The 25,908-nt window shown below is 37.2% G+C and overlaps 1 protein-coding gene across 1 annotated transcript; it reads right to left on the reverse strand.

The window, feature by feature from the left end:
- Positions 1-5,541: 5,541 nt before the first annotated feature.
- LOC126755093 (nose resistant to fluoxetine protein 6-like) lies at positions 5,542-25,908 on the reverse strand. The gene is made up of 8 exons (XM_050467425.1): positions 25,434-25,908; positions 25,066-25,304; positions 24,780-24,973; positions 17,587-18,042; positions 11,289-11,408; positions 11,098-11,208; positions 6,722-6,952; positions 5,542-6,491 (listed from the first exon to the last, which is right to left on the reverse strand). Exons 1-8 carry the CDS (start codon positions 25,666-25,668, stop codon positions 5,759-5,761), a joined length of 2,319 nt encoding a protein of 772 aa, XP_050323382.1. The 5' UTR covers positions 25,669-25,908; the 3' UTR covers positions 5,542-5,758.

The raw sequence follows: 25,908 nt of genomic DNA on the forward strand, positions 1-25,908 counted from the left end.
AAATTGAAGTGGGCGTGCCGCTTACACAAAGCCATAATTTTTAGTCATTTGTTTGATCTTCGAAAATTTTATGTTGTTTACGATTAGCAGAGGAGTGAATATTAAAAATACCTTTCCATATGCAAAATTAAAATTTTAATGAAGGGCGGTTTGAGGTCCCTTTCTTCTAACCTTCTGTTTCGACTTAATCTTTACTTCCACCTAATAATTCAAGGCTAACTGGGCGTTTTAGCGATCGTGGTATTCGCCTTGATCACTTAGAAACGAGAAACAAAAGCAGGTAGATTAAAAAATATATGTGAAATTTGCATGTCAAATATTTCTGATATTTCTACAAACTACCTAATAACTAATGTTTTTCTTTTGTTAAAGTTAGTAAATTTCAGTTACAAGGACATATTATTGATTATTCATGGGCTGTAGGAAATTCGCCATTTTATACTCTGGCATCGTTCTAGAAAAATTATAATCCATATAACACAAAAAAAATTACCAATAAGGAATTTTAACCAAATATTTTATACTAACGCAAGTTGCAAGGAATAAAATTGTTATTAGAAAGAAGTTCTTTCTGAGCTTCATTAAGTCAGCTGAAAGTTTGAAAAAACAGATACATAAGCTGTATAGTAAGTATAGGGAGGCTAAGGGAAGTATTGATCCTGGGAACTTTATTTTGAACATTTAGTTTATACGCAGCTATAGGCAATAGGAGCAAATCGGAACAATTTCTGCGAATTTTTGGTTTTGGACGTGCATTTTGTATGACAGCTATATGCTATAGTGGTCCGATGCCGACAATTTCCACAAATGTGCAGCATCTCGGCGACGTGTGCAAAATTTCTGAAAGTTATCTAAAATACTGAGGGGTTAGTATTAGACATACCTGCATATATTGCCCTGTCGACTCAGCTCGTCATGCCGCTCATTTACATTTCGTAGGGTCTCCAACGTTCTCTTTTGGGTGTTACAAACTTCGTGGCAAACTTAACAGTTCAGGGTATACAATTTTTTTAGCAGTCACCTTCGTCAGTTCAATGAAAGTTGACTTTTATTTATTTATTTAGTTACATAAATCTATGAACATTAATTCTTACAGACTATTAAGAAATTATGATTTAAATTAGAATTCTAAGATAATACATTTACAATTCAACTTGAACTTTACTAAAAAATCGAATTAAAGGTGTTAATGAAGAAAGCCCTTTAGATACCCTTATTGCAGCTGTTCTAGTCATTTATTTAAAATAGTCCTCAATTTGCGATTACTTCTCTTATTCTTGCAATAATTCTTTCCGGCAAGCATTTCTTGAGGTCTGAGAAAAAGATAAAATTGTTGAGATAGACGGATGACTCTCAATTTGATTCCAGAGTGAAATAATTCAGAGAGGTTTCATCCATTATCACGTATCAATGCGATACTAGTTTGACTTACGATCGCACACTTCCAAACGACGCTAAGAGTTTCGACTTCTTTGTTGTTTTTAGTTGATTGGGAGCTCCGCATTACCTTTCCAAAGAGCTTTCACATACCTCATACAGCCGGTTAAATACTACCAGGTGTTGGGAAAACTGTGTAAGTAATAAAGGGCTAAGTTCCGGTGCAACCGAATATTTTATACTCTTGCAATTTACAATAATCAAAGCCAGGGATATACTTTATGGGGTAAAACAGGATCGAAATCCAAGCAATTTTATATATGTGTGCATATACAATATATAACCCCTATACTGACAGGCACATAAGGTTTGCTAGAAAAACGAAAACCATTATATTGGGTAGTTGGAAAAGTCTCTTCGTATTTTGTCAATAGATATCGTTACAGTCGTATGTATGTCTCCAGCGCTACCAATCACATTGTGTCATACCATATAGTGTTGGATAGGTGAGATTTTAGGGTTCATTTAACCAAAAAATTTAATTCGGGGAAGTTCAAAAAAAGTTATAGCTGTTCAAAAATGAGTGAAAATAATGAAAAAATTCGCTATATTTTGAAATTTTGTATAGAAAAGGGTAGAATGCCACGCAAGCCACCAATGAAATTTGTAAAGTTTATGGAGACGATGCTGCAGCAGTTCGTGTAGCACAACAATGGTTCGTTTGCTTCCGCTCTGAAAATTTCGATGTAAAAGATGCACCTCGCTCTGGTCGACCTATCGTTGAAAAAATCGATGAGATTATGGAAAATATTGACCAGGACCGTCACATAAAAGGTCTTCGTCTTCCATTAGAACAACGCTAGACCGCACACATCTTTGATGATTTGGTAAAACACTGGGAGAGCTTGGCTGGAAAGTTTTGATGCATCCATCATATAGCCCTGACCTTGCACCATCGAACTACCATTTGTTTCGGTCAATGCAGAACTCCTTTAATGGAGTAAAGTTGGCTTCAAGAGAATCCTGTGAAAATTAATTGTCGCAGTTTTGGTCGACCAAAGTGGTACATATGTGGTTCATTAAAGTTCGTTATTACTTAAAAAAAATAAGTTAAAGTTTGATTATTATTATATCAATATGAAGTAAATGGATGTTGGGATAGTATCGACCAGATTTTATCTATTTTGCCCAATACCACATACTATTAACATGCCACTTACAAAAAAACGAATCGTATAGAGTAAAGTCGAAAATCCTGATATGTGCAGTACAAGGTCACACGGAAGTTCGATTACTTTCATATTAGGTATATGGGGGCTAAGGGAAGTATAGGTCTGACCCAACCAATTTTTGACATACAGACATACCACTGTCAGAGAAGTACTAAGTATCCCTGAATTTCAATTATATATCTCAGACATTGGCCGATATTTTCGATTAAAATATTCGGTACCTAGGGGCTTGAACAGTGTTTGTTAGATTTTATTAATTTTTAATCATAAGGTGGCATACACTAAAGGGATTATCGTGCAAAGGTTTATCCCGTTATGCATTATTGATTTGTGTACTGGAAACTGAACGAATGAAGTGGAATTTAAGATGACGTGGTTGTTATCGGATTTTATCCATATGTATAATGTGACATAAGAATATAAAAAGAATGTCACGTACGAAATTTTGTAAAATTCGGATGGTCGGGTCCCGAGATAGTACCAAAAAGTAGGCGGTGCCACGCCCGTAGTCCAATTTCCACACCAGCTCCCATAAAGCTCTCTCATACCATCTCGATGGTAAAATTTAATGTCTCTGGCGTATTTAGTTATTGATTTATCGAGCTTTTAGTAGTTTTTAACAGTACCGTTATATGGGGAGTGAGCGGCGTTATCTTTCGATTTCATCCATTTTCACAATGACGATAGAAGTGCTTATAAGATTTGTACTCAGCAAATTTGGTTGTTGTAGCGTAAGTGGGTTAAGAGATATCTGGTGCTTCTTACTACGGCGATTCTCTGTACCAAATTACAGGTTTATATCTTAATTTAGTGCTTAGTTATGGCACTTTATGTGTTTTCGCTTAATGGTGATTTGTGGGCGTGGCAGTGGTCCGATTAAGCTCTTCCACGAACTCGTATTTTTTTGTATTAAGAAACCCACATACTTTATTTCATCGAGATATCTCAATTTTTTCTCCAATTACAGCTTGAACGGACGGACAGACAAAAAATCAACCGGATTTAAACTTTTCTCGTCACCCTGATCATTTATATATACATATATATAATCGTATATCTATCTCGATTAGTTTTAGGCGATACGTACAACCGTTAGGTGAACAAAACTATAATACTCTGTAGCAACTGGTTTCAAGAGTATAAAAATGTTGCAAAAAATTCAACAATCATTGTTCGACCGAATAAAGTATCTCACATTTTGACCAACCTAAACGGTTTAAAGTCAGCTGAAAAGTCAAAAACCACTCCACAGGAGTTGCTCAACTATAATTGAGAACATATTTTCAAGCAAATTCATAAATATATTATATATATCACATAATGATCACACAATTATTACTTTTTAAATATCAAAACTTATAGCATATTTCTAAAATTGATATATGTCACAAACTCACTGAAATTGTGACGCCTTCTTATGGAAATTACGGCTTTCTTCTCGTGATTTCACATATTATCACTGCTTGTCGTTGCGACTTTTGAAAGCAGCTTACGAAGAATATTTTCAGTTCCATGAGGTCAATTCTGGTGATAAAATTTTACTTTTTTATATACGTTCTTTTAAGCATGCGGCTTTCAAGAAGAAACAAAAGGTATAGAAGTTAATGTTATGGGCAAGAATTTAGCTCTAATATATTGATAAGGACCTGCATTATGTTTAGAAACTGATTTCGGGCAAGTCACGGTGGCCCGGCTGGTATAAATTTTATTCAAATGGCCCAACTTTCGACCACAGTTTTCTGCAAATAGAGCTTTATGTCAGTAATAACTCACCGTATATATTTTACAAGGTGTATATCGTCTCGAGCTTATCCGCGTAGATAAGTCACTTCACTTAGTCCCACAAAAAGTAGTCCAACGGTGTTAAATCGGCCCTCGACGCGAAATAATACTCTCACCAAATGCTTTCTTCAATAAACTGATTGTTTCACGGGCTGTATGGCAAGTAGCGTCATCTTTTGTATCCAAATATTGTCCACATTAACAACATCCAATTAAAGCAAGAAAAATACATTAATCATGGCTCTATAGCGTTTCCCATTGACCATAACATTAAGGCCGGCTTTATTTTTGCAGAAATATGGACAATAGTATGGCCATAGAGCACACCAAACAGGAATCTTTTGAGGAAGTAGTCTTGACTCAGAAATGGATTGAGTCGCTCGAATATTAAACGCTGCGTACGAATCAATGCGAGAGCCGAACCATTGTTTCGGTAATAAATTTCCACGATCTGCAAACCTTGTTCCGGAGTAAGTCTGTACATTATGAAATGTGAAAACAAATTAAGTGTGAATGAAGTAATACCTGTAGAAAAGATCGAGTCCGAAAAATTTGTTGTCTCATTGAAAACTTCACCCCCAAAAACACCCTTTCTTTATGATCCGTAGCCTAAAAATTAAGCAAATTGCGCCATTAATGTAGATTTTAAGATATTGCGGCTACACCGTCTTCAACGATTTCCACCACGGCGGCACCGCAAAGTGTCGAACCAGCAGATGAGATGACTTCTCCTTACGAGTCTCGTCGTCGCTGACAGAAGCAAACAATAACGCTTCTAACGTTACACGTTTGGAACATATTTTATTTGCTGCATTAATTAATACTTGTTATTTAAGAAATAAATATTTGTTACACACAGTAGACTTTGTTTTTTGGGGCAATATCGCAGAAGACGCTAGAAAATGTCGACAGCAGCGTCACCTGGCATCAATCTTAACTTAGATGATATATGGTTTAGAATAGAGCTCTTGGTATTCGACTAATCGACTAACCAGATAGGATATTATTCTAATAATAATATTCGGTTTGCAGAGCCCAAGTTAAGGACTCTGTAAAATACCAAGTACATATACTAAATTTTTATTTCTAAAGATTCCGTTACTTTCTTCCTTAACCGGTAATAAATTCTTATATTTTAATCTTTCTTTATTTTGATGGATATCTAGTGATGGTATGGAAATACAAACAAAACCTTGTAAAAAACTTATACAAATACAGTACAATAATAAAAAAATATATTCTACAAAACTTATCTGATATACACGTACATGAAATATCTCTCATATCCAGGGCTTCCTGAACTTCCTTGAAGTCCTTTTCACTGATATACATACATACAAGTATGTGTGCCTCGCACGTGGCATGGTCTATTTTCGTGTATGCAACAATTTGTTGCACACTCTTTGCACGGGCAGTTCCATCAGCACATAGGCCAAAAACGAAGACAGCACCGCCAACACATTCACCGCAATAAAGTCCGAGCCGGAGGCAATTTCATTGAAGCTGGTCGGCTCATTGCGCAGACCATAGCTGATCAATGTAATTATGGGCGTTAGCAAATAAATGCTGAAGCAGAATTTATTCAGCAGCCGAAAGAGGCGCGCGCTCAGCAACACATTCAAGCGGCCACCGTGTCCCCAAGCGCACATCAGAATGCCGCCACCGATGCTGAGTGCGAAAAGCAATTTGCCAAAGGACATAATTGTCGCCACCAGCCATGTGGGTGTGCTGTGCCAGTAGCTCATGAAGTTTGCCACCGCACAGACGATGCCGACGAAAAGCCAGAAAGCCGCACGCCACCAACTAATATTATTGCTCGCCAACGAATCGACCGTTGCAGTGGCCGCCGACGACTCGTATGGCTGTCGGTTTGGTGATTGGTGTTGTTGTTGTTGCGTTGGCACGTGTGGCTCTGATTGTGAGTGTGAGTGCGGTGGCTGCTGCTGCTGATTTGTCTGTTGGTGATTATGGTATCGGTGTCGCCGCTGCTGGGCGTGATTGTGCAGTAGCCAGCCGCAAAGGGCACCGCCGAGGTATGGATTGATGCGCACCCATGGCTTCACGTACAGCTGATTCAGCGTGGAGTGTATTTTGTCAATGCTATGTGTCAATTTATTTGAATAATGTGAGTACTTTTAGACTAACTATATGATTGTAGGAATATGTAGACGATGCAAATATGTATGTAAGTATGTATGCATGCAATTTTCTTGTAGCAAAGTATCTGCTAACGGTATCAAAATCTTGCATGTTGCGTCTAAATTGTGAACCGCATGCAACTTCATACAATACAAACATACATATTTGAAGATTACCATGTAAATACTTACTCGAATGTTATGCCATTGTAATAATTGCAGAGCCAACCGATCGCTGGAAATCCACAGACAAGTGTGACGAAGACGACTTTGGCAAAACGCTCACTTTTAACATATAAAAAGAGCAGAGCAGTTATGAGCAGATAGAACTGCATTTCACACGCCAGATACCAAGTCCACGAGCAGCAGATGTCTTTCATGTCCAAGAAGTTCTGTATATAGAGCACATTGTGCCACCAGCGTCTAACAAAATACGAAAATTTAAGCATCAAAAATATGCGAATATAAAAATTTTGATACCCGGAATGTGGTAGTTTCCACGCTTGTAACACCCAGAAGCAAAGACCTTAGACCCTATAAAATATATATATAAATGATCAGCGTAACGAGCGGCCCTTCTGCCTGTATGTACGCGAATTGGTCTTTCACACCCAGAAGCATTTTGCAAGAAGAAGCTGCTAAGGAAAAAAGTTCTTTTAGACCCTATAAAATATATATATAAATGATCAGCGTAACGAGCGGCCCTTCTGCCTGTATGTACGCGAATTGGTCTTTCAGTTTATTGAGATATCGATCTGAAATTTTGCAACGTACTTTTCTCTCTAAGAAGCTGCTAAGGAAAAAAGTTCTTTTATGACTTTATCTTGAGTCGGACAGTTTGAACGTCAGCTATATTTTATAGTTGTCCGATCTAAACCATTTTTTCGGAGATTCTTGCGTTGCTTTTAGCACTAAAACATACCAAAATTTGTGAAATTTCTTGTCAAATAAAAAAGTTTTCCAAACAAGAACTTGATTTCGATTGAACAGCTTGTATTGCAGCTATATGCTATAGTGGTCCGATATTGGCAGGTTGGACAAATACACAAAGACTGTTTGCCTCTTTGGGAGAAAGGACGTTTCCAAATCTTAGATCGTTACCTCAAAAACTGTAGTCCATCAGCTTTTGCGTATATACAAACAGAAGGACAGATAAACGAAATGGATATGGCTAAATGGACTCAGGTCCCCACATTTAACATTTATATGCCATATGCCATATATATGTATATTTTATATATACATTTATATACCATATGTACGTATATACTTTATAGGTTTTCCAATGTTTCCTTCTGCGCGTTACAAACTGTTAGGGGTATAAAAATGTTGCACAGAAATACAGCATTCAATACTCAACGAATCCGATTACATCAAATTTTATATCTACAGGGTCTAGCACTCGAAGTGTAACCAATTAAAAAAGCCATAAATTCGGTTTGGAAAATTATTTTTATTTATTTTAAGGTACAAAATGTGTGAAAATAATCATAAATTCAGGACCAATTCACTTTTGCTCGATATGACTACTTTTTGCCTTAACTATGGCCTTGAGACGGTCAAAAAACGAATCGCAAGCTGCCCGAATGTGACATGCCGATATTTTGGCCCACTCACGGACAATGGCTTTCATCAGCATCTCGAGACTGGTATATTTTTTTTACTTTGGACCTTGCTCTCCAAAATGGCCCAGAGAGAATAATCCATTGGATTCACATCTGGTGAATTCGAGAGCCATTGTGTGGTCGTAATGAAGTTCGGAACGTTGTTTTTCAGCCATTCTTGGTTCACTCACGCTTTGTGAGACGGTGCTGAGTCTTGTTGAAACGTCCATGGTTTGCGATCGAAATGTTTGTTTGTCCACGGCTTCAAAGCAGCCTCCAGAATACTTTCCCGATAATATGTCGCATTTTCTTTGACGCCAGGCTCGATGAAAACAATTGGAGAGCGCCCATCTGCGGTGACAGCGGCCCAAACCAATATTTGTGGCGGGTGCTGCCTCCTGGTGGCCAACCGATGACTTTGATTCTCATATGAACGATCGGTCAAGTAAACACCATCGTTTTGAGAGTTTACCAATTGCTCAATTGGAAAAATTTTTCGTCAGAAAACACAATGTTCGGAATTTGACCGCAATTGCTTCGCTCTCTCAAGTCTTACTTGTTGCTGCTTCGGTGTGAGATCATGGACCTTTTGGAACTTGTAAGGCTTGACCTTGACCTCATTCTTTCAATATGCGTGGGATGCTGCGGTTGGATATTTTCAGTTCTTTAGCCATTTGATTGGCCGGACTATAATTCACTTATAGTACATACTCCATAGGTCACAGACACAATTAATTTCATTCGGATATTTTTCTTCTTGTAGACCAATGCCTAGACTGATATAATATATGTATGTTACGTAAAGTACATTACGTTCAGGAAAAGCCTCCACTTAATTCCACATTCACAAATTTCTACTAACAGAAAGTTTTTCAAGTTTAAATGACATCAAGACATACTACAACCAGAAAAAGATGCTCTTTGAGTTTCACTAAGATAACTCACGTATAGACTTTATAAAGTCAAGCGGAAATTGGAAAAGCCTTATATTAGGTATATTGGGATTATCAGCAGCTTTGACCCAATTTCCCCCAATCTCAGCACAAGGACACGATTGTCACCAAGAAAAACCGTTCTCTATGTTCGGTGTTAAATCTCACAGATTCACCGCTGACTTATGTCCACATATTTGGTATGCAGGTGGCCTGATAAGTTATGATTCGATTTCGACTTGTGGTCATAATTTGTGCAAAGTATTATCCTAATATCTTCATTTATTCTTGATTTGTATACTGTAGAACAAAATAATTATATGAAATTTGAATTTTTATTTTAAGGTAAGCTCGAAAACGGGATGTCTCTGTCTACTTATTAACGTTCAAGTCTTACAATACCTATATGTATTCACATACTCCGGTATTATCTGACCTGATTGAGCTGTATTTATTATTGGTTTTCAAAATCGTACAAAACAAATTTGTTCCATCGTACATTAAAAAGATAGTATTGTTAATATGTCATAGGAGAGCATATAACACTGCGTTATAGTTGACTTATTCTTCAAAGCCATTGAAGTATTAAGTGGCAAGATAGCCAATACAATATATAAATTATCACAAACATTCCTGTAAGGAGGGCCCGTTCTTTTTTCCCTTGGACCCGGTTATTCTTTCGGCGTTGTTGAGTCTTGGCTTGTATATTTTATAAAAGATAAACCAAGAGGTCAACATTTTTCTACACCTGAAGTGTCGGTTAAGTTGTTCAGAATGCAGGCTTAGGAGATACCTTATTCAAAGTGCTCCGACAATTAGAATATTAAAAACAAAAATGAAGACCAATATTTACTTTGTTCTCTCATACCGAAATTTAAAAGGCAGCCCTCGTATGTGATTTATTAGCTTTCTTTGGATTGGAGACTTTGAACTTACGAAAAGGAATTTTACTCCCATAAATGATTGAGTTGATTAAAATATTCTTCTTTGAACTCAAAGACATTTCTCACTAATTTTAATAGGGTCTGGCAATACTAAAAAGTTCTAAAAATTTCTCATAGTCCTACTTCTATTCAGACCTAGTTTCATATGAATGGAACACTTACCATACCAAAACTATTCACTAACTAGTACACCGAGATATTCGGAGATGCGAAAATCAAAGCATTAAATACATATGTACGTATACAAATATTTAATTCAGTTAATGTTTTGATTTCAATTTCATTTTTAGAGATATCGACACTTGAGAAGAGTATTTGATATTTACAATAATATTGTTTACGGATGCGCTCCTAGATATAAAACTACTAAACTTTTCCTAAAAAAAGTTAATTTGAATTAGCTTGCTTTGCCACACTTTATAAAAACATTCCGCCTATTATTCAACTAAAAAATTAAACAATTTATGCTTGATTGCATCCACGTAATTAAATCTCGCATTCGATTACATAACCGTTACATGTAATGGAACAGCGGTTGGTTTACAACGTATGATAAGCGTTTGACAAATATTTTATATATGTAAGTGTGTCTACAAGGATTACATTCATCTAAAATGTACATATACATACATATGTAAGTGCGTGTGTGTGGCAGCCGCTGGAGCATTTCCGTATAAAATAAATTGTACGTGTGGTTGCTAAACCTTTTTTCGGCTCTGAATCGCCTTTAATTGAAAATCATTGCATTAATCAACATATATTTCATTAAATCATATGCACGCATAACCAAATCCGATTTAAATTAATTCGGGTTATGTGTTATTTTTCCCATATCAAAAGCATATATACATACACACATACATACATATGCACTTGCAATTAACATGCATTCTCCTATTTTGTAACAATTTGAATAAATTAACGAGCAAATAACCCTCAGAATTCGCCTTAAATAATCAACGAAAACTCTTCAACCAATAAAAAATGTACAAATTATTATGAATTAGTTGTGCTTATCTGCCATATATGGTAATATATACATATGTATATGTATATTTATTACTCGTGTTTAGCTTGCATATACTCACTGCTTGCAGTAATAGCCGCTGTTCACTCCCAAGTAAAAGGGTGAATATGCGTTGGTCAAGTCGTAGAATACATCGCTTAGAAGCATTGTGGTAATCAGCATTGGCGTGAGTCTAGTAACGAAAGCAAGGAGCAATTAGGAAACAATACGCAGCTTCAATTAGTACTTTGAAATAGATTGCCGCATACCCACCGCAAATACCGCTGCAATAGAAGTTTCCCAAATAATTTCGAATTCTGTACGAAATCATTTTGTCGAATCTCCTTTAATCTCGACTCGGAAGAGAGAAAATTGTAGACGAGCAGTAACGCACTGGAATTAAATAAATGTGAGTTTAGTGATTACAATAACAGATTAGTTGTTTTTATTAAATACATATGTCCATATATGTATGTATATTGAACAGATTTGTAATTATAAGCAATTATATTATCTCTGAACAGGGTATAGTATTAATCGTGCGATTCTGGACTGTGACATAGTCACAAGTCTCTAAAATTGAGATTTTAAATTAGAGAAATTTTTTGTGACTTGAGACGATTTTGCCATTCAGTAAGTGACAGTCACAAAAATCTCTCAATTGAAAATGAACAGGTCTAATCAACTCTTACATTTCATTATTTAGAGATGTAATTACACTTGAATGAACAGAGACCAAGACACCTTGTGCCTCCTTATCGAGTCTCTAGATTGCAGAACTAACGACGCGACAACTCTGCAGCTTGAATTATTTTCTAAAGCAGTAGATTGAAAAACCATCTCATGGTAGCAAGCTGGAGAAGTATTCCCTCCATAATTTTAGTATGCTTTAGACGTCAGTCACCAGATCACCTCCACCTTCTAGAGTATGCTTCGGTCTTGAAACCTTCTGTTAGCCGCCGCATTTTTTTGTAGAATTTTCGAGCATTACGCCTGTCGACCAGCTTGTCAAGCTCTTCATACTCACGCATTTCGGCCTCTCTCTTTTCCTGTCTACAACTGCGTCTCGCTTCCCTCTTCAACTTTTGGTATCTATCCCATCCCACACGTGTTGTGGTCGATCGTAACGTTGCGAGATATGCAGTCTGTTTTCTCTCCGCTGCGACACGGCAGTCCTCGTCGTACCAGCTGTTTCTTTGCATTTACCGAAAAATGGTTTCGGTTGCAGCTATACATAAGAAGCTTGACATGTCGTCCCATATTGTCCTTATATCTGTTGTGATTTCAGCTTCTCGACGTCGAACCTTCCTTCTGTTTGTTGAAGTGCGTTTTTTGCCGCACTGAGGCGGATGCGTCAGGATCTCGGAGCGTACGCACGTCTATCATAACATGATCGATCTGGTTGGTGGCCTTTCGATCCGGAGACAGCTTGGTGAATTTTTCTATGCTAGAATTTAGTACTACAGATAACCATATTTCGGGCCTCAGCGAAGTCGATTAGCCTCAACTTATTTGGGGATGAATCCAGATGGAGGCTCACACCCACCGCACTGGCGTTAAAGTCGCCAAGCACGATATTGACATCGTGGCGGGGGCAGCTCTCATAGGTGCGCTCCAAACGCTCATAGAAGGCATTTTTGGTCATATCGTCCATCTCTTGCGTCGGGGCGTGGGCGCAATTCAGCGATATGTTGAAGAACTTCGCTTTGATGCGGATTGTGGCTAGACGTTCATCCACTGGAGTGAATGATAATAATCGGCGACGGAGTCTCTCTTCCACCATGAATCCCACACTAAACTTGCGCTCCTTTATATGGCCACTTTGGTAAATGCCACAAGGACTAACTCGCCTCAGTCCTTGTCCTGTCCATCGCATTTCTTGGACGGCGGTGATGTCAGCCTGCACTCTAACGCGGACATCAACCAGCTAGGCAGTGGCACCTTTCCAATTAAGGGACCCGAAATTCCAGGTATATATCCTTATTTGAGAAGAACTCTCAGAGCCACCTTTCATTGGGAGCAAGCCTCTTTTGGATGTTCAACTTCTCACCATCAAACGGCGTTCGCCATGGACAGAAACATTTGGTGGTAATCACTTGGCGCTATATCCGGGCTATAGGTGGATGCTATCAAATCTCCCGTAGCTTCTGACGAGTCATCAACGAAGTATGTGGTCCAGCGTTGTCCTGGTGGAATACTACACCCCTCCTGTTGGCCGATTCTGGACGCTTCTGGTCGATCACCTGCTTCAAGCGGTCCAGTTGTTCGCAGTAGATTGTAGAATTAAGCGTCTGGCCATATGTTTGGGACGATTCACCGGCCATCGACCACGATGTTTTCGCTTGGTATTGTCAAACACACAGCAAAACTTTCGTCGCCGTCACCATCCGCTTGGCAAAAATGAGTCGGGACGATTCAGCGGCCTTCGACCACCACCGTTTTCGCTTGGTAAATCATGTCACTCAAACATCAAGATCTTTTTTCGTGTATCACCATCCGCTTCAAAAATGGTTTAAAATGGTTTGGTGACTAACTTCCTTCTTCTGGGCGATGTCACAATGCCGGTCTAACTCGATGTTTTCCATGATTTGATCGATATTCGTCGTCACAGGTCTTCCGCCGGCTGGCTTATCCATGGTGTCGTTATTCCCTCCGCAATTCGAAGTGATCCAGTATCATCCAGTATTAATCTCACAGAACGTTTCTCTAGCGGATTTGCCTTTAACGAAGGAAAACTTTAAAATAGCGCGAATTTCGGCGTTAGTGAACTCCATGTTTACACGTCTATAAATGTTGAACGCAATATCCAACAAATCATGTGTCGTTTTGTAGGTTATGTCAAGATCTTTCAAAGATGTATACTTGTAGTATTGCCAGATACGAGCTCTGTAGTGCTTAAAGACAAAAATGCGGAAGGGAGATATTTGACAACCTAATATATTGGCGTAAAAAAGTCAAATTATTTGCAAAATAAAAAAATAAATATTTTGTGTTTTTTATAAAAACAATTACTCATTCCTTCACGAATATGACAGACTGATATCATTGACATATTCCGTTATTGAGAACCGTTAGATTTTCTCAGTAAAAAGCGAAAATCACGTCACATAAATATGTATGCAATTTACCATTTCAGTATGGTTTCGTTTGATACACAGTGTTCACACGTTTCTGAAGCAATAAGTAGTTGTTCTTTTACAAAATAATAATTTTCCAAAGTTTTCATTAAATTTCATCTGTAATTGCTATTAAATTTTTATCATGGCGCCACGAGGCAAGGAATTATCACAAGATTTGAAGGATGTTATTATAAAACTATATAAAGAAAACAAAAGTCAGAGGCAAATTGGAAAAATAATATATAAAAGTAATTCTACTATTCAAAAAATATTAGAAAAATATAAAAAAAAGGGGAATACAAAAAATAAGGAAAGACCTGGACGACTAAACATATTTGATTCCAAGCAGCGGCGTATTATCACACAAAAAAAGTGCACCAAAAGTGCGTACTGAAATAAAAATGTCAACACGACAATGATCCAAAATACACCGCACACATCGTTAAGGGATGGCTACTTTACAAGACACCCAAACAATTAAAAACACCAGCCACATCTTCTGATGTGAATCCTATTGAACATTTGTGGGATTATTTAGAGAGAAAAATCAGAAGACACCAAATAACCAGCAAAGAATCTTTGAAAGCTGCTTTAATCGAAGAATGGGGCAAGATTCCATCTTCAGTGACCCAAAACTGGTAAAGTCCATGCCATCCAGATTGAGTGCAATAAAAAAATCCAATGGCTATCCAACACAATATTAACGGTCCATCAAAGCTCAAAAATATAACCGTTGGAACTTTTTGTTTGGAATTTATTATTATTGCATACATACTTTGGTGACATAATTTTTAGCTATTTAAACATTTTTTTCTCTAATTTGAAAAATTATTAATTTAAGTTTCTGTTTTTTTGTTTTTGCTTTTAATTAAAATATGAAATAACTGAAATAAAAAATGGATATTATTATTAGTTCTGAGGCACATTTTTCTCACGAAAAAACGGATAAACACAGTGCATGCTTATTTCTGTGATGCATAAAATAATCGTTTCTGGCCACTCCAAAGTGAATGACAGTGAGAGAACTTTCTTCACTTGCGTGAATTTTTACAAATGACTCCATCCTCCAATTATGATCCAAACAAATAATTTTTATTTTAAGGAATGTACTCTTAATTAATCAATTTTTGTCGTAAATCAATTTGGTTCCAGTTCTGTTCTACCATTCCCAATATCGTATTATATCTGAAGGTGGATCTATTTGAAAATCTTCGCATACTTTTATGGTAAATTGAGGTATTTCAACACTCCACTATAAAAACGATTCATTCGTTAATCTCAGTGGCTTAAGAACACCGAAAAATTACCGGGCTGTCGGCTATCTCCAGATAGCACTGCTGAAAATTGCATCGTTGCCATTTAAATATTGCATTGTACTGCATAATTATAATTGAACTTTTTACCATTACTTCAGCTATTTCACTACTTTTTGTGCTCCGTTCGCCTATAATCTAGCATGTAGCAATGACTTGGCGATGCAACAACTATCAAGGCAAATTGTTGTTAATATATTAAAAGTGTATTACAGGTTCCACATGGTGCGCCCTAAAACAAAATCGCCTTGTTCAGTAGCAACAATCAGTATAATCCATGTATACGAAAATTACTGTACTCTTGCAGTAACTAAATGTTGTTATTATTCTTAATATTTTTAATACGCTTGCAACCAGTAGCTACATAGTATTATATTTTGGTCATCTAGCGGTTGTACGTATCACCTCAAACTAATTGAGATAGATATAGGATTATATACATATGTAGTATATACAAGGTGCGGTAAACAGGACATTAAAAAAAAGGGGCAAAAGGTTTTTTCGGCAAAATCAATTTATTTTATTCAAAATAGTCTCCGTCTGCTTCAATACAGCTTTTTGCACGGTCCAAAAGCATGTCGAAGGAGTGTTTTAGCTCGTTGGCCGGTATGGCCGCCAGTATGCCAGTGCAAGCCTTTTGAATGGCCTCTAAGTCTGCATAACGCTTTCCTTTCATGGGCAAATGCATTTTTCCGAAAAGGAAGAAGTCGCACGGTGCCATATCAGGTGAATACGGGGAGTGGTTATTGGTTAAAATGTGATTTTTGGTCAAATAATCGGTCACAAGCGTCGATCGGTGAGACGGATTCTGAGCAATTTTTGGTCGTCAGTCAATTTGTGCGGAACAAACCGTGCACACACCTTTCGTAAGCCCAAATGTTCGGTCAAAATGCAATAAATCGATGTTTTGGAGATGTTCAATTCCATTTCCATGAATTTCAATGATGATTTCGGCTGACTTTTGAGGAATTCACGCACAGTTTCGATGGAATTTCCGGTGATCACGGATTTTGATTGGCCCACATGTTGATCGTCATTTATGTCCTCACGACTACTTTGAAAACGTTGAAACCACTCGTGCACTCTGCTACAGGAAAGGCAATCATCGCCATAAACTTGTTTCATCAATTGAAACATTTCGGTAAAAGTTTTACCAATTTTAAAACAAAATTTAATGTTGTCTCTTTGTTCGAAGCTCATTTTCGCACATAACACAAACATACTGACACTTAAAACACAATAACTTCACTTCAATATCCATGAAATGTCATGAAATTCTCACTGGACAATCGATAAAGATCGATAGCAAACTCTAACGCACCAGTCAGTATATAGATGGCGCCAACAGGGGGCGCTAGATTCAAAAAGTCCTGTTTACTTTGGAACCACCTTGTATATAAATGATCAGGATGACGAAAAAAGTTTAAATCCGGGTGAATGTCTGTCTGTGCGCCCTTCAGTTCGTTTGTCCGTCCGTGCAAGCTGTAACTTGAGTAAAAATTGAGATATCTTAACGAAACTTGGTATGTGGGTTCTTTGGCACAAACAAAATGTGTCGTGTTCGTAGATGGGCATAATCGGAGCACTAAATTAAGATATAAAATTGCTGTAGAAAGGAGCACCTGCTGGCGAAAAATTAAAAAAAGTGATAAAATAGAAAATACATAAAAATGTCGTATATCCGTCCTCTGGTTCTAAGCTACCTGCACACCAATTTTCAGCCAAATCGGTTTAGCCATTTTTGAGTTATAACCAGCGTAACTAACAGATTCTTTTATACATATATAAAGAATAGGCGTATTCTGCTTCGAACACCGGATTTCTTCGATCTTTCTGCGATGCTTTAGTACCGAACGCTAATATCAATACTTGATTCAGTGAGTGAAATCACGTTGATTAGGTTTTAAAACTTTGAATTTTTTCATTCAAACAAATAACTCCTTATAATCAAAAAACTTTTTTCACGAATATCTTCCACCCCTCAATTTGATGAGAACCTTATCAAATTGTTCTGCCATAGAGTAGAATTATGTCTAACTCCTATGCAATGTTAGTAAAATCTAAAGTTTACCTCGCATAAACAGTTACATCTGATTTAAATTCCAATGACTTTTTTTTTAATATATATGTAATACATACCTTATGACAAAGAAAACATCCACGAAAAAAATGGCCTCTAAAAGCGGTTGGTTAAGAAAACTCCCCATTGCCACGAACAGCATCGGCGCATTGGACAGAGCGAAGACCGAATAGTAGTATACGTGAAAAGTGGAAACCCACAGGCAAATAACAGTGCGCACGCCGGCAATAACACCCACAAAGTTTGAATTTGAATTCATGCGGTCGGCTTTCAAAGCGCGCTGCCAATTCTCAGTAAAACGGAAACATAATAAAATCTCTTCAACCGTTGAGCTTTTAACTGCAGTACTTTCATATGCGGACTCTATCGGAACATTTGTTTTGTGCACGTCATCTATCATCACAGTAGTGTGTGGAGCTTTTGTATGTAACATTTGTTGGAGCTTCAATTTCGCTTTCGACCGGTAAACCATCTCCGCTGAAGCCATCAGTAGAACCAGTGTGGTGAGAACAATGCTGGAGGAGAAAAATCATGTTAAATTTATAAAAATGCATGATGACAAGTTGAATGCAAGTAGTGAGCTTTAAGTTTGTACATGCAACGAAATTTCACCACACGACGTACTAGATGTATGTTTGAGACAAATTGCGGAGTGCATATAACCGCGGGGAATATATTCGAATTTTTATACCCTGAACAGGGTATATTCAGTTTGTCACGAAGTTTGTAACACCAAGAAGGAAGCGTCGGAGACCCTATAAAGTTACTATATGTATATACAGAAATGATCAGTATGTTGAGCTGAGTCGATTTATCCATGCCCGTCTCCCCGTCTATCTGTCTGTATATATACGAACTAGTCCCTCAGTTTTTAAGATATCGTTTTGAAATTTTGCAAACGTCATTTTTTCTTCAAGAAGCTGCTCATTTGTCGGAACGGCCGATATCGGATCACTATAACATATAGCTGCCATACAAACTGAACGATCGGAATCAAGTTCTTGTATGGGAAACTTCCTCATTTGAAGATATATCTTCACGAAATTTTGTATGAGTTATTGTTTATAGAAATAATGTAATATCAGATGAAATTGTTCAGATCGGCTTACTATAGCATATTGCTGCCATACAAACCGAACGTTCGGAATCAAGAGCTTGTAAGGAAAACTTTCGCATTTGACGTGGTATCTTCACGAAATTTGGCATGGATTACCGCTTAGAGTAACAATATAATCTTCGAATAAATTGTTCAGATCGGATTACTATAGCATATAGCTTCCATACAAACTGAATGCATAACGTTACTAACAGAAATGCACCTATGAAGAGTATTTAGCTTCGGTGCAACCGAAGTTAACGTTTTTTCTTGTTTTTAGTACAAGTTTTTTAGTAAAAGTAAATGCATATATAAATGATCAGCGTGTTGAGCTGAGTTGGTTTAGCTCATGACCGTCGGTATATATGCGAAATAGGGAGGAGAATCGAGGGCTGAAAAAGATTTTAAAACGGGAGTTGGCCGTTCAAGTTATAATAACCAAATTCGCTGAGGGCAAATATTTTTTCGGCTTCCCTATTTATTCCTTAATCAGCTTGAATTTGTTACAAACTACTAAAAGTGCGATAAATCTATAGATGGTACAAAAGGGCTTTATAGGAGCCGGTATAAATTTTGAAACGGGTGTGGCCCCTTTCATACCATATTTAGGTGAAAACCCAATACTCTGGACCTACTCAACCAATTCTAACAAAATTCAGGAAGGTAGTATTACAGGTATAACTAAATTTTCTATGTTTCTGAATGAAAATGTACAAAATTAAATAACAACCACGCCTACTTACCATACAACAAATTTCTAAATTTCACCTGATTCTACATATTAAACATGTACATAAGTATATGTAGAGGAGTTCAATTGGATCAATAATAGAAGGATTTTCAAACTACCGCATGACTTCATACTGCATATTTCGGCAAAGAGGTGAGTCATCTTAATAAAATTATGAGAGTGCATTTTTCTATTAATTATATATCTTTCTGCGTAAAATGGATAAAATCGGGTGAAAGCTTACCATAAACTTTTTTTTTAACATCTAGTTAACCTACTCCCTATAAAGGGCTTTACAATAGGGATGATATGATTTGTAAGTGTCGTTTCGGCCCTTTTTAAAATATTATTATTATCAAAATAATCGTTCTCCAATTGCAACATTTCGTGCGCTTTTGTCGATTCCAAGGCGTTTTCAAGAACTGGGGACTGTCACAACCCACAACCTGGCGGATTTTAAAAAAAGATTTGAGCTTACATTCGTATAAAATTGATCTCACTCAAGAAATGAAGCCATTTGACCACCGTAAACGTCGTGAATTTGCTGAATTTGCCTTGGAACAAACTGATAACGATTTTTTTAAGAAATCATCTTCTCCGACGTGACTCACTCTCATCTGAGTGGTGCGTTAAATAAACAAAACTGTCGATTCCGTTGCGTAGAAAATCCACAAACTATTCATGAACCACCCTTACATTCACCTCCTCTAGGACGTTGTGATTTAACACCATTACACTACTTCTTGTGGGGTTTTTTGAAGTCATTGGTCTTTAACAATAAACCAGACTCTCTTCTTCTCTTTAGAAGTCAATATTAAACGTGCTATTCATCAAAGGAAAAAAGTACTCAAAAATTGGGTTCATCGATCGTTCTTATAAAAGAAGCCGAGGAGACCATTTGAATGGCGTTATATTCCGAATTAATTCAAAATCATTCTTAACAATTAGTGTGTTTTTTTTTTTAAGAAATCATATCACTTTTATTGGAAAGCCCTGTGATGGTTTGTGAGGTACCTTAATGAAACTCTGAGCATATTTCTCTGTTAATAATATAATATGTAGTAATCACAAAAATATATAAAACCGGGTTAATACTACCCCGATCTTCCATATGCCTTATATAACATTTTCGAACTACTTTAGGAAATATTATCATATGTTATATATTAATGCATAAAATATATAAAAATGGCAACTCCTGATTACCCACACTTCCATATACAATACTACTTACAATGATTTGGTTATAATAACTAATATTTTGCCGAATATGTCAGTCAGCGTATAATTTATATATGGTATTTATAAAAAAAAAACATTATTATCCATTCTCTATTTCGTCAAGCAATGAATTTTCAATTCTTGCGCAAAATTTTTAAAATGAAGTTCTGCCAACATCTGAAAGTATTTCCCCAGCTTTGGTCCTGGCTAGTTGCAAGAGTATGAAATTTTCGGTTACACCCGAACTTATCCCTTCCTTAATTGTTAGTAATTACTATTTTTACTTGTTGTTTTGAGTGTTCCTAACTGATTTCTTTAAGAAGACTAGTCTTAACCGAACTACACTTTCTACCCATAACTATTCTACTATGTGGCAACAGTCATATAAGACCTTTCCTAGACTCTCTTATGCAGCTAAAATTCGGAACCAATATTATCATATACATATGTATGTATGTATCTTTTACTTTTTCTTTAACCATGTTATATGCAGCAAGGGACTAAACTGTACGAATATATGAAAATATAATGAAAACCATTTCCATTGAAAACCACTTCAATTTGGTAAACTGTCTACTGTGAATGAAACTATCCATTCAAATTCCTCTAGTAACACTGGTTATAACGCTCTCATACACGAAAATCAACCGATTAAAATAGAAATGTGAAAATTGATGGTGTAATAATTTGACATCACTTAATAACATATAGTTTGCAATCACATTTTCTGCAAACCTTTTTTGAAAACTTTACCACGAAAGTTCAAAAAATTGAAAAGACGGGAAGAAATTGTAAATTAAATATGTGCAATCGGAGAACTGCTAGGCTGAGCAGAAATGACACTTATGTATATGCAGATGGTTTCTCAATTGGAAGATTTATTTGCAAAGACTCGTTTCAACATCTGACAAGGAACATTAGAACACGTGGAAGTTTCAAACCTTTCTAATGTGCACAAAAAAGGTGATGTCAAAATATTCATTAGTGTTTCATACGTGTCGTTTTGTGAGCTGCTAAAAGTGAGTTTTTCGTTTTTTGCGATGTCGAAATTTGTTGAGCAAAGAATTTGCTTTAAATTTTGTTTACGGGATCATTTTTTTGCTGCGGATACGTTGAGGATGGTGCTGAAAGCCTTTGGTGATGAGGCTATGTCTAAAAAAAATGTTTACAAGTGGTATAGTGAGTTCCAAGCCGGCCGAGAACGTGTCGAAGACGAAGAGCGTCCAGGGCGACCATCAACCTCAACCGACGAAGCTCACGTTCAACAAATCAAAGATTTGGTGTTGAAAACCGTCGATTAACAATTAGAGACCTTGCTGAAGTTGGTATATCGAAAGGCTCAGCCAATACCATTTTGAAGGATGTTTTGGGCCTCAAGCGCGTCAAATCTCGACTGGTACCGAAAACATTGAATTTTTTGGAAAAAAAGGCGTCGCGTTGAAGTGTGTGAAACGATGCTTTCCGACTACCAGGGTGTCATGAAACGCATCATAACTGGCGATGAGACTTGGATCTATGCTTACAACCCCGAAACAACCGATCAATCGAGCGAATATTGTGCCAAAAGATAGTCGAGACCCAAAAAATCGCGCCAAAGTCGCTCAAAAATCAAGGTCATGTTGACTGTTTTCTTCGATTATCGTGGTGTTGTGCATTATGAATTCCTCCCAACCGGTCAAACAGTCAACAAGGAATATTATTTGAACGTTATGCGTCGTTTGCGTAACGCTATCCGCCTAAAAAGGACGGAATAGTGGAAAGACAATTCTTGGTTTTTACACCACAATAATGCACCATCCCATACTGCCCTCGTAATTCGTGATCATTTCGCCAAAAACTCAACCCATATCGTTCCGCAACCAACGTATTCACCTGATCTGGCGCCGTGCGACTTCTGGCCGTTCACCAAGCTCAAAAGACCGCTCCGGGGACACCGTTTTTATACGATAGAGGAGATTCAAGCCGCAGCGAAGACGGAACTGAAGGCCATCCCGGAAAGTGACTACAACCAGTGTTTCGAAGATTGGAAAATCCGTTGGCATAAGTGCATTGCATCGGGAGGGGATTACTTTGAAGGGGATGAAATTGATTTGGAAGAATAAATAAAGAATTTTCAAAATAAATACAATGCCACCTTATTTTTTGGGCACAGTATAGTAAGCTGCTCTTACAAATAACTCGTCATTCCAATATTTTATGAAAAAGGAATACTGAGTTCTTTCGGTGGTGTCGTTATCAGCTAGTGGAAAATTAACTGATTAAAAGTACGCGATTTTCTAGTCATCCATGTATGCTTTTTTTTTATGTGCACCGGACGACTAGAATCTCTACAAGGATATTTGATTTGATTTGCTAGAAAAATAACACTAGAATTAAGCCATTCAGTAGCCAACCCAGCAAATGGTTCTTTAGAAATTTCCGGCAACACAAGTTTCAACATTTGCGATATCTTCATCCACTGCACCTGAAACAATTTGAGTAATCTTGTCCCTTTTAAGGGGCAGCTACTTTTTACACCGTGAGAAATAATTGGCGCATCTATATCACTTTTTTGTAAAAGAATTATTAAATATATACCATATATTATATTGCAGGCACAGAGCACTAGGCTAATAAAATTATTATTAAACGACTGAAGACCAAATAATTAATAACTATATTTAAGTGAATAACATTGTATGGACCGGTTAAATTCATTAATAATTTTGAACATTATACTGTTGACGACTTGATGAATGTCTTTTGATTCGATGTACTTGTTGTAGGTTTACTCACTTTTGCCACGCAAGTGGATGTTTTCGCGAGAGTTAGATACATATGTATGTAGGTGTTGTTCGACGCATTAATGATAATTACATTAAGGGGCTATACCAGTGTGACACTTTCAAAAAAAAAATTTTTTTTTTGCTTTTTTCGATAGCTTATATATTCAAAAATATCCTGTGAAATCGGCGAGGTTGTATTTTAAATAGTTTTTGAATGGCAGCGTTCTAAATAGCGATCGCTCAGAGGTGCAAACATATATAAGTGAAACTTTAAACGCGTTTTTCTCGAAACGACATTTTTCAAATTTGCTGACATTATAACTCAACGAGAAATTAACCGATCGACTTCAAATTAAAACTGGATATAGTTGAATACATTTGCTATACAATAGACTATGATCTTTTTGATTGGCTGAAAATTGTCAATTTGGCATTAAAAAAACGACAATTTTTTTCGTAAAAAAACGATTTTTTTTTTCAAAATGGCGCCATTTTCTTAATTTTTGATATTTTTCAAAGATCGTAGTCCATTGTATAGAAAATATATTTAAGTTTAATAAACATTTTGAATTTTTTTGTTTCAGCTACTCAATCGACCGGAATCATGCCAGCAGTTGAGGCACTTTTTTTTTGGCACTTCCGCAGACAGCACATTACTCCGTTATTTTTCAATATTTTTGTAAATTTTTTTTTTTTAATATAGCTAAAAATATACTTTATTACGTCCATAGAACGTCGAAACATTCAATCTAGTACTTTCTTTTAAAAAAATTCACGAAAATCGCCTAATTTTTCATGCGTCACACTGGTATAGCCCCTTAACATCCTCGAGGACTCATATCTCCCACGTCTTGACATATTTGGACTTGAGCTTTGGCGAGGCGATTTATAAATGCAATAGGATTAAACTCATCGATTGGCCTCCACAGTTCTCAGACTTAAACCTGATAGAGCATCTTTGGGCTATTTTAAAACAAAAATTTTTTCAGATGAAGAAGCCTCAAAGGCCACCGATAAAATATGGTATCAAATTTACAGCGTAGTAAAATAGCAGCCCAATTATTTATTTCTTAAAGATAAGCTCGTTTATGGATTTTTTTGAGTTTATGTGAACCGTCTGGTTCCTTAATATAATTATAACACATTTTTAGCAAACAACGAAAGGCTAGGGTACTGAGAGTAAAAAGAGTTTAGCCGTAAATATCTGAACTAGTGTTGTCTGCATTAACCGTTAATATATACGTTCACTCTATCAGAAAGCTTTATTACACAGCTTTTGTTACATTGACCTATCTTTGATCAACTTTTCCTAAGTGTATGTTACTTAATTTGTTTTGATTTCTAACTACAAGCAGCTTTTATAAATTTTTCCACTCTCCCCGCCAATAAACGCGGCTTACTTTCTCAACAGCAAACATATAACAACATTGATACACTTACATGGAAATTAGTGTTCCGGTTTGCTGCAAGAAATCCAAGCCTAAAGACGGTACTCTGGCCGCAACGGATTGCATTTGGAGCTCGAAATCGCGTTGCATCGTCAACTCACCGCGCAGAAAGTACTCATCCGTGTAGCGACGCAGAGCGGCACTTGAGCAGGATTGCGGCAAACACAGGCCGATATGAATGAAAGACTACATTTCACGAAAAATCACAAATACACATTTGACACAGATTTACATAAGCACACCATTAAAAAATGAAAGAGTTTGCAGATTTGAATCACCTCATACGGAAGCCGCAAGTCGATAAAGTGGGGCGTGGAGAAACGCATATACACCATGGTGAGACGCATGCGAAAAGGGCTGGTGACATTGAACGGATCAAAGGTGTAGGTGCGTAAAAACTCTGGCGAGGTCGCGACAACGTATGGCCTATTTAAATCGTTGCACTGCCACTGCGGGCCGAACCAGTGGTTATTGCCCCAACTGAAGGACTTCGGTGGCACGCCAAACGAATCGAGCACTTGCGGCGTGTCGATAAGAAACAAGAAATTAAGTTAAACATAAACAGATAATAATAATATGGTGGCAAAAATAATAAACACACTGATAAAGTGACCGCTTTGAGCGGCAGCAATCAACACACAGAGACCTTTTATGCTCCAAAACTCTTTGGCCGCTACAGCCTTCAGCAGAGTTTCAAGTTCTCTGCCACAGCGCGTGCCGTTTTCACGGAGCTTGCCCAACTGCGCCACACCAACCAGGAAGTTGAGACGCGCCAGCGAAGTCTCCGCCGAAGAGACTGGTTCAGAGCGCGGCGCGACTGTGGCTTCGACGACAACGATTGCCAAATGCGCGGCCACAATCACGGCTACAATTGTCCGCATCTTGGTGTTTTCGTTGTTAAGCGCGGAAAGTGACTGAGGAGCCAAAGCGATGAAATGCTAAAATTAGCGTAGGCTGCCGGGCTTTGGCGATTTGTCGGTTTGGCGCTTTTTCATAAACGTACGCTGACGTTGCAGTTTTCCTGCTGGAGCCACTATCACGGGAAATACGCTAAATCGCTGGTTGCTAATATTTAATCAACGCAGCTAACTTGAAGGGATTCGCACAAGCGGTTTTCGCAC

This window comes from Bactrocera neohumeralis, chromosome 4, assembly GCF_024586455.1.
Source record: "Bactrocera neohumeralis isolate Rockhampton chromosome 4, APGP_CSIRO_Bneo_wtdbg2-racon-allhic-juicebox.fasta_v2, whole genome shotgun sequence".
Taxonomy (NCBI): domain Eukaryota; kingdom Metazoa; phylum Arthropoda; class Insecta; order Diptera; family Tephritidae; genus Bactrocera; species Bactrocera neohumeralis.

Bases quoted from the DNA above. Each gene is read 5' to 3' on its own strand.
- LOC126755093 (XM_050467425.1), bottom strand. From the start codon at position 25,668: ATGCGGACAATTGTAGCCGTGATTGTGGCCGCGCATTTGGCAATCGTT. The intron at 11,409-17,586 runs GTATGTATTACA...ATTTAATTCCAG, and splicing joins GATGTTTTCTTTGTCATAAG to TGCGTTACTGCTCGTCTACA. The intron at 11,209-11,288 runs GTGGGTATGCGG...TTTCGTTACTAG, and splicing joins CTATTGCAGCGGTATTTGCG to ACTCACGCCAATGCTGATTA.